The following is a 15191-nucleotide window of genomic DNA, read 5'->3' as shown; positions in this document are numbered from 1 at the left end:
AATATTTATGGTGATAAAATATAAAGTTGTGTAAATGTTATAATAATGAATTGGATTTTTGCTATATACGAGGGCAATTCAAAAAGTAATATAACTCCATTTATAACATAGTTGTGATTACGGTCCAGAATTCTTCCTTAAATTATAAATAATTTAAGTAGTCCTATAATTCGGGAGCCATTATATACAACGATATATGTACAACGAGCACAACAAATGATATTGTATAATTTTTGCTATTGGCAACGATGAGAAAAAAAAGAAGAAGAAGAGGAAGAAGAAAAGGAGATAGATGAACAATGACGCCATTATGTACTAATATACTTTCAATTGGTGATGAAAAATACATATAATTTTAAATATATTGATTTAAAATACCATTCTTTGCCTAAGGTATGCTATTTCATATAGTGATTTGTTATAGAATTTAAATATATTAATAATACATAAGCGAACTGGAGTGATAGTTATATACTTATAAATTTATTTATTTAGCGTACATGAAAAGTAAACACTATCATGTAGCAGACTTCAACTACTGTTGTTTGATTTCTTCTAACAGTCACACATGAGCTTATAAGAGTAATACGCATAGTCCTAACAGTAATACACATATTCGTAACAGTGACATGTATGCTAAAAATAATATACACAATCTTAACAGTAACATACATAGTCCTACGCATATACTACTTGTAATAAATATCGATTATCTTACAAATAAGATGAAATAATAAGTATATATATATATATATATATATATATATCACAAACTCTCTAAAATTGCAGACCACACTGTCTACGACTGAATAGGCATTTTTTCAGTTGGATGGTATGTTTGCACATCGACACTCATATTCATTCTTCTTGCCTTTACAGATAGGAGTTAAACAACTCTTAATTCAAACGACTTTCCAGCTGTCTCAGAAGCTAGATCTTCAAAGGAATTTTATTTCTCCCTAAAAATCGAAGCGTGTCCAAATCATTCGATTACAAGGAGAAAATACATGAAAACATTTTTAAACAAAAACTGACTGTAGAATGTAATTTAACATAAATGTCCATTTTCCGAAAATAGTGTTCAGTAGAAAATATTTTTAATAATAATTAAGTCTTTTAAAATCTTTCAATTTTACCATAGTTAATATTCCATATATTCTTTATCACAAAGCTTCCAGCAAAGCATGTTGTCAGCGTTCACTTGAGGTCAAGTAATGTTTACTGGGGTGTCATTCCGTATGGTCTGTTATGTTATTCGCGTCTAATTGTGAAATAGGTCATCGAAAAGAACAACTTGTCTGTATTAAATTTCGTTCTAAACTCGGAGAAACGGCTACAGAAACGTACAAAATGTAGCAAGTACCATTCGATTATGTGTATCTGAATGGTGCAACAATCTTTCAGTAGATTGTACGTTTTCTAGTTTCAAGTATATCTAAAGAGCATAATTCTAGTCCTAGTCGCCTAGCTGAGAGTCAGAATGAGGAGAAAATTACTCAGAAATGAAATGAAATCTTTGAGTTTTACGTCCCACGGTTATGCCGGTTAGGCTAAAGGAGACGGTGATGATGAGTAATGAATGAAATAGTATAATGAAGGAAGTGGGAGGAAACGGGAGAACCCCGAGAAAACCAACGCATCGGTGTTCGTCCACCACAAAGTTCACTTGGCGGGGGCTGGGATTGAACCCGGGACCCCAAGCACCAGAGGTGAACGCTCTACCACTGAGCCACCGCGGCCCCCTGAAAATTACTCAGATGAGAATATGCAGAAGATCCGGTCATTGACTGATTGTCTGTGAAATTGTAAGAAAACTAAACATTCTACAGACTGACGTTACCGTTGTACATAACAACATGCCGTTGCACATAATATCCCTTCTTGTCGGGTAGAGCTCCGTGTATATTTCTTTCTGTTCCATACAGTGAAATCCTCTTTAAAACAGAAACGATTTGATACCATACATAACACTCAATATAAGAAGTCGAGAAAATTTCAGCGCATTCTACAACAGGCATTCCAGGGCTGCTTCTAGCGATGGTGACAACATTGGAAATGGTGTGTAGATTCAACAGGAAAATATTTTAAAAGGGTCAGGTCATATTTTCAGTTTTCTAGTAATTTCTCTTTATCCTTCTTTATTATTATTATTATTATTATTATTATTATTATTATTATTATTATTATTATCATTATTATTATTATTATTATTATTATTATTATTATTATTATTATTATTATTATTATTATTATTATTATTATTATTATTATTATTATTATTATTTGAGAAGAGAGACGGTCAAAGACAAAGAAAAGTACATGGAACAGATATGTGAAGAAATAATTGAACTTCAACGGCGCGGCAGATATGATCTGATGTACCAGAAAGCACAAGAATTAGGAGGGAAAGCAAACAAACGTATACGAACGTTCGGCACCGAAGATCAACAAGGTAATGTAACCACTGACCATGAAAGAATCCTTAGAATTTGGGAAGAATACATAAAAGATCTGTATGATCAGAAAAACCGCCGCAAAGTTATTGCGATAGAAGCAGAGGGAGAGGTGGATGATAATGGAAAAGGGCAAAGGATATTGAAAAGTGAAGTAGTACAAGCGAAGACATGCAAAGGAGAAAGGCCACTGGAGAAGACGACATACCAGTAGATTTGCTCAAGGGATTAGGAGACAACGCAATGAAAGTAACCTGAGTCGAGACTGGCCAAAGGATTTTCTTGATGTTACAATGATAGCATTGCCAAAGAAAAAGCAAGCAAAGAAGTGCAGCGAACACAGAACTATTAACCTGACTTCCCGCACTGGAAAGATCATTGAACGCATACTGAACAGGCGGCTGGAAAGCAAGATAGATGAGAGGTTAAAATTAGGATTCAGATCAATTTGGATTCCGGAAAGGAAAAGGCACCAGATATGCTATTGGATTGATTAGTATTATATCAGAAATAACTCTTGATGTAAAGGAAGAGTTGTGTTTGTGCTTCATAGACTGGCAAAAAGCTTTCGACCGAGTCAATTTAACGAAACTTCTGAAAATACTTAAAGAAATCGGAGTCAACTGGAGAGATCGACGACTCAATCAAAACCTGTACACAGGACAACGAGTGAAGCTGCGCTTGAATGAAGGAGAAACCAATAATATGGTGATTGGAAGAGGAGTCAGACAAGGATGTAGTTTGTTTGGGAATTGGAGATTTCAAAATTGGAGGGCAGATCATTAACAAGATCAGGTATGCAGTTGATACGGTTATAATAGCTAAAACCGAAGGAGGATTGCAGGAGATGATTGACAAAATAGTTGACACTGAGAAACTGTATGGAATGGAAATTAACATCGCAAAGTCGAAAGTCATGGGGAGAATATCCCGTGGAAACACGCCGTTACGGATCAGAGTAGAACAAGGAGAACTTGAAGAGGTCGATAACTTCAAGTATCTGGGAAGTATTTTGACAAGAGATGGTTACTGCACCAAAGAGATCAGTTCAAGAATTGCCATAGCTAAAGAAGAATTCAACAAGAAAAGATCACGCTTAACTAGCAGGCTCAATATTGGACTTAAGAAGAAGTTGGTCAAGTGCTATATATGGAGCATTGGACTGTATGGTTCAGAGACTTGAACATTACGGAAGTTAGAGAAGAAATATTTAGAGAGCTTCGAAATGTGGTGTTGGGGGAAGATAGAGAAGATAAAATGGACAGAGAGAACAACAAACGAAGGTGTTTTAAAACGGATAGGACAAAAGAGGACACTTCTAGCCACCATCCTTCATAGAAAGGCCTATTGGATTGGACAAATCTTGCGAAGAAATTGTCTTCTTTGCACCGTCATAGAAGGGAAGATGGAAGGAAAGCGAGGAATAAGAAGAAGAACACAGCTGATCGATGATTTGAAAGATACGAAAATATATTGGGAGTTAAAAGAGGAAGCTAAAGATCGAGAAAAGTGGAAGAAACATCTCCAGGCCCAAATCTAAAATTGAAAAAAAAAATCCTCATTGGTCCCAGGACCTGCCCAAAAGGCAGAATTATTATTATTATTATTATTATTATTATTATTATTATTATTATTATTATTATTATTATTATTATTATTATTATTATTATTATTATTATTATTGAACATCATGAAACTAAACATTTCACCATCAATCAATATGACAAATGGTTGATTTCTCTTCTTACCATCATTATGCTTATCTCAGAACAAAATATTGATATTGCCTAGGAAAACTACACTTACTAAATGTGTTTCAGTTCTCCTATGTTTTGATAATTTTCAGAGAAAATTGTTTCCATTCTTTTCGTATTACGTATCCCATTACGAAATATTTGGTAAAAACGTTGGATGCATTCAAAACTTTAGGTCGTTTTGGGCACCATGAGAATATAATAAAGCTTTGTTTTAAGAAGCAGAGTAGTTAAGTACATATATTAGATCATGGCTTCCATTTTAAGCATAGGTTAATCTTTATTACCATAAGTTTTATAAATATTATAATAGTATTGTTGAACAGAATCACATTTCGTTTATTGTAATATTAAGAATCTTTCTATTTTTAAAAGCCTTTGCCCGTATTTCCATTTTGTAGCCTGACTTCCTTACTACATAAGCGTATAGGAGTAATCTGCAATATCAAATAGACAATAAATTACATTTATTATTACTCAAAGTACAACGACTATGAAAAAAAATATTACCTGTTGGACAGCAATGTGTATTATCCTCACAACATGAAGCTTCTTCATAGGGGCAGCATCCTTGCTCTCCAGTTGGAAGAACACAACATGACATTTTTGATGGACAGAGGAACTGGCCACCAGGACATACTGTAGTACCTACAGCAGTCTCAATTAAAAAGAATAAAATAGTAGCATAAGATCTGTAAATAGAAGATAATCATAAAATAGTTATATAAGTGACTGTTTGATTTGAAATAAATCTAAAATTGAGGTTTATTACAATTAGCAAGAGCACCACTGAGTAGCATATCGTATTTACGATTACTGTCACGAACCAAGCTATTATTTCACTCATTCATTAATCGCAGATGATTTCATGAGAGATAAATATGCGAAAAAAGGATAATTGATCTGTATTATAAAATTGAAAGTGGCTATGTTTCTGACTCTTAATCTCTTGAACCACTCAACCAATCTCGATAACATTTTTTATGCAGATGCGGTTCTGGTCTGGGAGTGTCTTTAGCTATCCACTTTGACGGAACAACTTAGGGGAGGGGGAGATAGAAAAGAGTAAATAAAACGTAATAACTTTTGAACTACCAAACAGAGCTCGATCAAATTTTCAACATGGATGAGGTTTAGGATTGGTATGAACTTTATCATTTCACTTTGATGAAACAACGTAGGGTACGGAGAGGAGGAATATAGCCTATATATATATATATATATATATATATATATATATATATATATATATATATATATATATATATATATATATATATATATATATATAAGTGACTATATTCGAGAGTTAAAACTCTTGAATCACCTGATCGATCTCAATCAAATTCTCAACATAAATGAAGTTCAGGACTGGAAAGTTTTTTTAATAATTTTACCTTAACATAGAAACTAGGAAAGGGGAATGGAGGGGACAGATATATATGAAAATAAATGAAACTTAATAACTCTTGAACTACACAACCGATGACGATCAAATTTTCAACATAGATGAGGTTTGGACCTGGAACAATTTTGTCATTTTACTTTCACTCTTTGACGTAGAGGAGGGGGAATATATATATATATATATATATATATATATATATATATATATATATATATATATATATATATATATATATATATATATATATATATATATATATATATGTAAAAGAAATAAAAGTTACTACCTTTGTGACTTCATCACTCGTGAACCACCAGACCGATCTCATTCAAATTTTCCACATAAATGAGGCTCTCACTTGGGGTGGTTTTTACCATATCATTTTGAAGGTGTAACTTAGGGGAGGGGAGGAGGAGATATATAAAAATAAATAAAACCTAATAACTCTTGAAGCGATCTCGATCAAACTTTCCACATAGATGAGGTTTGGTACTGGGATAGTTTTAATCATATTACTTTGACGGTACAACTTAGGGCGGCGAGGTGAGGGGGAGATATCTAAAAATAAATAAAATTTAACTCTTGAACCACTCGACCGATCTCGATTAAATTATCAGCCTAGATGAGATTCGAGCCTGTAATAATTAGGTTATTTTACTTTGACGGTGCAACTTAGGGAATGAGGGATATATAAAGTTCAGACCAGATATGGTTTCGTCATATCACTTTGACGGTGCAACTTACAGGAGATTAAATCCAAACTCAGCACCGCAATTTGAGGAAAGGGAAAAAGGAAATACATAAAACTGATCAAAAATAACCCATATTAGTGTCGAATCCATTGTTTTTCGCGGTCGTTCAGATGAACGGTGACACTTCCGATGCCGTGCCCCGCAGTATGGAGGAAGGAGGGAGGGATATATATATATATATAAATGATCCAAAAAAAGTCAACATTAGTGTCTAATCCATATTTCGGTGTCGCTGAGATGAACAGTGACACTTCCGATCCCGTTTTAGATCAAATTCAGCCCCGCAACTTGCGGGAAGGGGACATGTATAAAAGTGATCGAAACTAACCAATACTGCTGTTGAATTCATAGTTTTCGGGGCGCTGAGATGAACAATGACACTTCTGTTTCCGTTTAATCCAAATTCAGCCCCGCAACTTGGGGGAGGGAGAAAGGGAAATACATAAAACTGATCAAAAATAACCCGTATTAGTGTCGAACCCATAGTTTTCGGGGTCATTGAGATTGAACGTTGATATTTTCGATGCCGTTTAAATCGATGCCACTAGAAACGAAAACAGCATATTTCACGGGTACCAAACACATGAGATGCGTCGTTGTGTATTTAAATTTTCATTTTAACTCAACGAAGCGGGTAATCGATGCTAGTTAAATATAAGTAAGATATTTTTCACGTTTACGAGAATGGAAAGAAATCACCTCTCTTGGCTAATAGGATTGTTACTTATTGGTCATAAATTTAATCCTGTCAGATTTGCGACTTATTCTCTACCCAATGATATTTTTTTTAAATTGCAATATATGTATCATGGAACCCACTGCTGCACCCTCTTTCAAAGACATTGAAACATATTGTTTCAATTTATAATTATTTATAATCAAGGACGTTACCCACAGAAACAGTTCTCCTCCAGAGAAGCAAGAGTTATCACTTAACACATGGAAAATTATATATGATACACAGATTTACCAATATTTTTTCATTTTCTTCTATATATTGCTGGCAGCAAAAAATAGGGTTGGAATGGAAAGATAGAAGACTCATAAGGAACTTATACATGAACCAATAAGTAAGTGTTAGGATAGGGGAAGAACTGACGGAAGAAAGTGCAATTGGAAGGAGAGTTCGACAAGGATGCTGCCTCTCGCCAACACTATTATATGTCGATCTAGAAGAGATAGTGCAAAAGAGCCTACATGATGATGATGGCATTTCGGTAGGAAGTAGAATGATTAGATGCATGAGATTTGCAGATGATATGGCGCTTGTTGCAGAATCTGAAAAGAAAATCAATAAAATGTTAGAATAAATGAGAAAGGGCTTTAAAGAACATGGGATGAAAATAAATGTTAGAAAGACAAAAGCCATGGTGATTGGAACGAAGGGGTCTGTGTCAAATATAAAAGTAGGAGGGGAGAAAATAGAACAAGTGAATAGTTTTCGATAGAATTAGTTGGGTCAGGCGGAAAACGAATGAGAGAGTGTTAGAAATGGGTGAGAAAAGAACACTTTTAGATATTATTAGGAAGAGGAAGAGAAACTGGTGGGCAATTGCCTAAGAAGAAATTGTATCATGAGGGACGTCCTAGAAGGTATGGTGGCGGGAAAGAGAGGGAGGGGACGTAGGAGACTACAATTGATGGATGATATTAAAAAGGAAAGATCATACTAAAAGACGAAGAGGTTAGCGGAGGACCGTGGAGCATGCAAGTGCCAATAAAGGCAGAATACCTATAATGATGATGATCTATATATTCCAGCTACTCTCCAAAGAGACATTTTTAACAGGTTACATTGTTCTACATTCGGACAGCTCACCAAAACTTACTAATATTAACCTCAAGGAAGTTTTACTCCTCTGGTTTAATGGTTCAGTTTTGTCCTTCTTGCTTACTAAACCAGAGTAACAAGAACAAGCAAAAATTGACAATAGACTATCAAATAAACAAGATCCTTTTCTATGCTCGTGTTACCCTACGAGGGTCCTTGTCCATCACATAAATCGGCACACAAATACATCTTCATTGCATACCACATAACCACGAGGTACTTACCGCAATTATAATTCCAACAGGATATACCGCCGCTAAATCATTGGTCGACGTTATATACACAAATATACTTATTCTATAGTAATTTTCTGAAATGCTAACATGTAAGATCATATTAACTGCACGATTGAATTCAGTTACCACCTACGTCAAACTGACCTTTTATCGAATGATTTTGATCAAAATTCGTATCCTAAGGGGAAGCATGGGTCAAATTTATGAAAAAAAATGTTTCTCCCAAGTTCCTCTATAAATGATTTCCTGAGTAAAAATAAGCGAACACGTGTCCCAGCGCTGTTGAAAATTCCGCTTAAATAGGAAGAAGGAAACATTTTCTATATTTGTTTCTCCACATTGAAAGGAACGTTGCCTGTTTGTTGTGAGACATCACGGGTAAACGACTCAACAATTTAACATCGATTTTGAAATACAGCTAGTAAATACGTAGAGCAAGGATATTATGTTACCTTGATTAAAGGTTGTATCTTAATACGATTTACACCAAAAAATAAAGTATCAAAATTTACACCGAAAATAAAGTATCTTCATGGCTTTCCATCACATGCTTCTATTGAAATGCGCCTCCTAAAGGAGAAAGGGATTTTTAATACTTTCTACAAGCCTTTTCTTCCAGGTAAAAAATGGGCATTTCAGCCAGTACGCAATAAATACATTCTCTTCAATGCAGAGGGTATAATACTAAACCTGTTATGTTTCTTGCGATGATTAATTTTGTGGGCCTACTTCAAAACACCATGGACTATGACAGCCAGTTCATTATCCAGATCTCCAAATGTTCATTACCCAGATCTCTAGGCACAAGGATCTTGGAATATCAAACTCAATTCTCCGGAATCACACCTGTACCAAAAATCCCTTTCTTAGAGGTTACTACAAAGCACTTTGCCCTTAACAGACTCCTCTTTACAGTGAAATGTCATGAAAAGTTCATTTACAGAAATGAATGGTGCAGTGAACTTTCACAATTACCTATATAATATTACCATTGAAGTATCCAGTTGTGGCTACAATGACGTAAAATGTACCGAATTCCAATTAGAACATTTAGTTGACAGCGAGATGCTTACAGCATCAGGCTCAACCATATAGAGTTTTAATGAAATACAGAGCAAACTGCTGCTTGCCAGCCACTATCGGTACCCGAAAGTTCTAGTTCAAATTCTAGTACGTCAAACGGAACACACTTGCTCACCAGCAAGCTTTGAATACAGCTAAAATCAATAGACTTTAACCCGACAGTGCCTACAGCATACAGATATCAGTCCTCGGGCACGCGAATCTCAAAATTCTTTAAAGATGATCTAACTAACGATGTTGTGCCAGAAATCTTGATTTCAACGTCGATGATTAGTGCGTCCATTTTTAACGTTATTCATATATTGAACTTTGATACGACTAACTTAGTTCTTCAGTACTTTAAGAAACTATCAACGATTAAATGTTCCTTGGATGTTTTTGTGTACCGAGATCTGTTGAACTTACCTTATATAATGTTCCTCATGCAAAGAGAAAGCTATCCTCGGACATTGTCTTTTCTTGCAGTGTGATGCATTTGAGCTGAGGGATAATGAACTTGTAATATAAGACAAGTGTAGACGGCCTTTGCTTATAATATGCTACGAGCATAATATGCATATTAAGATAAATATAATTATAATGGTAAACAAATTTCTGCATACGGGATCGTACCGCCTTCAATCACATTAATTGGGTAGTTTTACCATCTCGTCCTAACTAACTGCGTTACCGAATTCTTACACTTTACACGTCTGTTCTACTACAAGATATGATTTTCATTATAATCGTGTTTCAATTTGTCCCTTTCGATAGGTAACTTCCTCTGTTTGCTTTATTTATATGAAGTCTGCAGATATAAGAAATGTTAGAAATATTTGATTAAATGTTTTGTTTGCGGATATGGTTCCACATTGTTCTAACTGTCAGTGAGGTAGATGTTTCAGTTCTACGTTTAACTACAGATTCCCACCCGATCTAGAAAAATACCCTTTTTAATAGAGTTGGCAATTTTCGTAATTTCGGCCAAATGAAGGATTTTTGCTTCTAATTTCTTTATTTTAAAATAATATTGAACACAAGCATTAAAAATCTGTTTGTCTTTAACCCTTTCTACTGCGGAAACCTTCCAAAATTTCGAATATATAAAAAAACTGAGATTTTTGAAAAAAGAACGTCAGATTAAAGAAATGCGTCGATTATTTTGTTCATATCTGTACCAGCAAAAAATCAGTCTCTCCCTTTCGAATCAGCGATATAGACATGCCTATATTTACACGAAAATTATAATTAACGGTTCACAGGTGGTTATCGAAATAATAAATAGAAACCCTGAAAAATTTGCAATTCACCATGTGGAAACGGGGTCTGACCACCTTCCTCCTGAAACTATGTCTGATGAGACGTGGAATAGATTCGTAGAGATCTTGAATGGTAGCAAATGAAATATTACACCATTCTGCGTGCAGTGCATCACTTCAGCTCTATCACAGATGATAGATGCTAAAATCTCCCTCGGATTCATGTCTCCGATACGGTTCATACATGTTCAATTACGTTTAGATCCTTGGCGGTATTTGTCATTGAGGGTTTTCTCCCAACCACTGTTTCTCTTTGCTGATGTGGTTTTGTCATCGTTTTCGTTGGACGTCATCACCTTGGGCACTATCCTTCGCCACACAAGCCCTACACACTTGCAATTTTCGTCACGCTTGCACCACATAATCGAGTTCCAATAATTTGCTCTCTTTAGAAATTAGAGAGATCATTCGTTTTACACTATTGTCATTTTCTCTGCTCAATGCATACTGCCATTCTACAGCCTCTCTCGTCGTATGGAGTTTGTCATAACACTCCAACACAAACAGCCCATTGTTACGGTCGCTGCCTAATAGTTGCCAACCCAAACATCTGACTTCTCCAATTCAGTGCGTTTCCATTAAATGAATAAAATCTGTATATTTTTGTGTTTTTGTCTTAATTCTTAAGTAAACCATTATATATACTGAATATTGCACATTCATTAGGCCTACTACTATATAACAAGGGGAACATAGTTGTGAACCAAACTCAGAAGCTCCCGGCGTGCAAGACTGTGGAACATGATCTGTATTGCCCTTAATTTTCCCTCTGGTTTGGTCAGTAATTACCAAAATATAAAGTAGCACGTAAAAGCCGAGCTCATCCTACCCATGACCGAGCGCTGCCACCAAATATGACGATCTTTATTCCTTAGAAAATGGATTACTTGCCCACCAAATTTAATTCCAGCCAGTACTTTCAAGAAATAAAGCACCGCATACACTCTGAGCCTTCCCTATCCGACCTCGGTCACCAAATATAGTGATATTTATTCTGTAAGCAATGAGTATTAGTACACCTACTTTCGTTTGTGATTGTCTAACTACTGATCATATACACTGATAACCAGTTAAATTAGAAACAGCAGGACAGTTGCAGAAACCGGCCACAGAGGCTCCAACAGTGCATATGAATGAAACACATTGTGCGTGTACTGCTGCCGCGTGCTTTTTCTCTCAGTAACCGTGTCACTGCAATGTGTGATGGGCAAGACGAAGGATCCTAATGCATTGCACTGTGGTCAAATCGTAGGGGCCAGATTACTGGGTGGCTCGATTTCGAAAGTGGCTGCGCCACGAATACCTGGTTTCCAGTAAAACTGCACTTACAACGGGAAAACTGCCACGGCCAGGAGCGTGTCGGCGATAGGGGTAGGCGCCTACTGGCCCGCATCGTAACAGCCGATAGACGGGCCGCAGTGCGTCAAATCGCGGAGAAATTCAATGCAGGACAACAACGCCGTTTTAGAAGCCACATAATTCACTACCACTTACTCGCTATGGGGTACAGAAGAAATGGGCCAACGTGAGTACCTCTTGTAACCGCACAACACAGGAAACAACGTCTAACATGAGCAAAGGAACATCCACACTGGATAGTGGAAATGTGGAAAAGGTTACCTGGATAGATGAGTCACGTTTCGCTTTTGTACATGCCGATGGATGGATAGGGGCGTGTCGCCAATTGCACGAAGTATTGGATCCAAAGTGCCAGCAGAGAACTGTTCAGACCGGTAGTGATGGCATTCTCATCTGAGGCATGTTAACGTGGACTGAAATGTGTTGCCTAACATATGAAATCTCATAAGTGAACGCTATCGCGATCTCCTGGATGACAATATCCTGTCATTGGTAGGCTGAAACATCCGAATAGTGAACTTATCTTTCAGTAGGACAATGCGCCGGCCCACCGCTCTAGGATGGCAGACTGGTTTGATAAGCACTCCTCTGATCTGGCAGCATTTTCCTGGCCATCATGATTACCGGACCTCAATACCATCAAACACACTTGGAACGCCATGGAACGAAACCTTCGGGCTGTGGACCCTCTTCTGACCAACCTGCGGGGCCTGTGGGAGACTTTGCAACATATATAGATTGAGGTGTCACAACAACACTTCAGGCGCCTCGTGGAGTCCATGCCACAGCGAGTAGCCGCCGTTATCAAAGCGAAAGGTAGTGCTACACTGTACTAGGTAGGTGTCTCTAATTCAACTGGTAATCAGTGTATAAAATACCATATACAAGCCGAGCCGAGCTGAGCCTGTTCGTGGTCGAGCTCGTCCACTAAATATATCGATCTTTATTCTTAGGCAGCGGGCTACCTGGTCACCAAAGTTGCTTTGATCCGATCAGTAGTTACACGGGAAACTCACTCTAATTCAGTTAATTCAGCTTCCTTTCTCACGATAATCGATTATTACTAAAAATCAAATTTTGCTGTGAGTTTTACGAAAACTGTGCTCAACTTTTACTAAACAGCGAGTGAGGTTCTTAAATGTTGTATAGATCGGTAGAAACAATTAAATTGGATATTTTTACGTCTTTGATTGACGGACCCTTAAAAATCACGTAGCTACACAAGATGCCGATCATCGTTTAACGTTACGTTTCGCGGATGCGACGGACGCCGATAACCATTCCATTCTTCTTTGACTATTATTTTTTTACCAATATCATTTTTACATGATATCAAAAGCTGATGGTATAGCGGTGGACATTCTTTTGGCGTCCTTTCATAATTACATCATATATAAGTATATTCTTCTAAAACAATGTAGAAGTAATACAATAAAAGAGCAAATCGAAATTATCACCTGGATAGAGGTCGGTGTTTAACGTCAGCAGCGAATGTGTTTTTAACATATGGCTATGAAGATTCATAAGGATAAATATTGGAAGGAAGAAGAAGAAAGGAGCAATCCAATTACCCGCAGGGTTACAAGATCATCTGGGTTATAATACAATTCGAATGATCTGTAAGAATGAGTGGCATGGGAAAGGAACTAGAGTTTCTAAGGTCTAGCTCGCGATGACTTCGACTCGTTCAAGGTAGCTAGATTCATTTCATAGTCACTTGGACTTTGACTGTAAGCCGATAAATCGATCACCGAGTGAAAGATTGAAAAACCGTGCTGAATTGGCATTAGCCGAATATACCTACAGACGGTGTATATATGTGTTTGTTTTGATACATTGGACACACTAATAAAATGATTCTCATTCTTGGTGATAGTGGTCCTGAATTCAATTCTTGGTGAGGATACTCGGTTGAGATGATGTAAAAACTTTATTCAGGCCAGTTATTCTCAGTGAGTTTTTCCTGGATTTTCCACATACATACCAGGCAAATGACGGGATGGTACTTAACATAATACTTCCAGGCTACTTTCTTCCTTTTCCATTCTTTTCTTCCTGCCCAATTCCAATTTCCCTCGCAGTGTGCTCGCTAAGGGACGTCATCCCTCAAACGTAATGGGGCAACATGGCCATAGCTGCCGAAAGCATAGAAATCTAATTGCTAATCCTAACTAATAAAATTATCTTTCCACTAACAAGGGTACTTTTTCTGGTATCACACGAAATGTGGGACGATACTGTGGTCAATCGATTTGTGTTAGTGAACAAGAAAATTCAAAAGCAGGAAATACCCTCGATATCAACTGTTCCGTACTTATGGGGGAAGTAGGAGCACTGACAACACAACACGTTGCGGATATTGAGACGAAATATGGGGTGAGCTCCATGAAAATGTGACATTATATTCGAGAATACTCTGACAAGTGAGGGCAGAGGCGTAGCACATAACGACAGTGGAGGGGGCGGGTAAGAGTAAATAAAAATGGTCATATAATACATGGTCAAGTAATCAATCACAAACTATAGACAACCTGCAGACGATGCCGTGAAGCAGAAATGGAATAAAGAGAGCTATGGAGGGGACCCCCTTCCCTCGTAACGTCTGATGTGTATAGATTGTTGTATACATGTAGCCATTCATTTTCATATGTTTATGATTATGATGATGATGATGACATAAAAGTAAAAAACAATATATGCCCCTGTGTGAATGCACTGCGAAGTCCAATACACCACTATATATTGAAAAACCAGATCAGGAAGATGGAGGCTGTTTCTTCCTTGCCTTTCTACTTTCCACCCTTGTACTTGACCATGCCCATGATATTATGCCATTCCTCTCAAGTCCGGCTCGTATGTGTTCATATGTTCTATGAAACTTTTCCCCTACGCTATGCTCCACACTACTCGCCCTCCTCTGTCGTTACGTGCTACGCCTCTGCCCTCACTTCTCAGAGTATTGATGAATGTAATGTCACATTGTAGAATATGCTTAACTGCGCGTCTATGCATATTTT

At 36.9% G+C, this 15191-nt stretch overlaps 1 protein-coding gene across 1 annotated transcript in view; it reads right to left on the bottom strand.

Moving 5' to 3' along the window:
• LOC145669285 (progranulin-like) overlaps positions 1-15191 on the bottom strand; it is a 33655-nt gene that overhangs the window by 16753 nt on the left and 1711 nt on the right. Inside the window, exon 2 of the mRNA XM_081737603.1 lies at positions 4718-4899. Coding sequence (XP_081593729.1) covers positions 4718-4899 — 182 coding nt within the window. The remainder of the gene's footprint in view (positions 1-4717; positions 4900-15191) is intronic.

The sequence above is a fragment of the Thermobia domestica genome, chromosome 13 (genome assembly GCF_964235325.1).
Source record: "Thermobia domestica chromosome 13, izTheDome1.hap1.1, whole genome shotgun sequence".
Classification (NCBI taxonomy): Eukaryota; Metazoa; Arthropoda; class Insecta; order Zygentoma; family Lepismatidae; genus Thermobia; species Thermobia domestica.
This window is presented reverse-complemented; position numbering and strand designations above follow the sequence as displayed.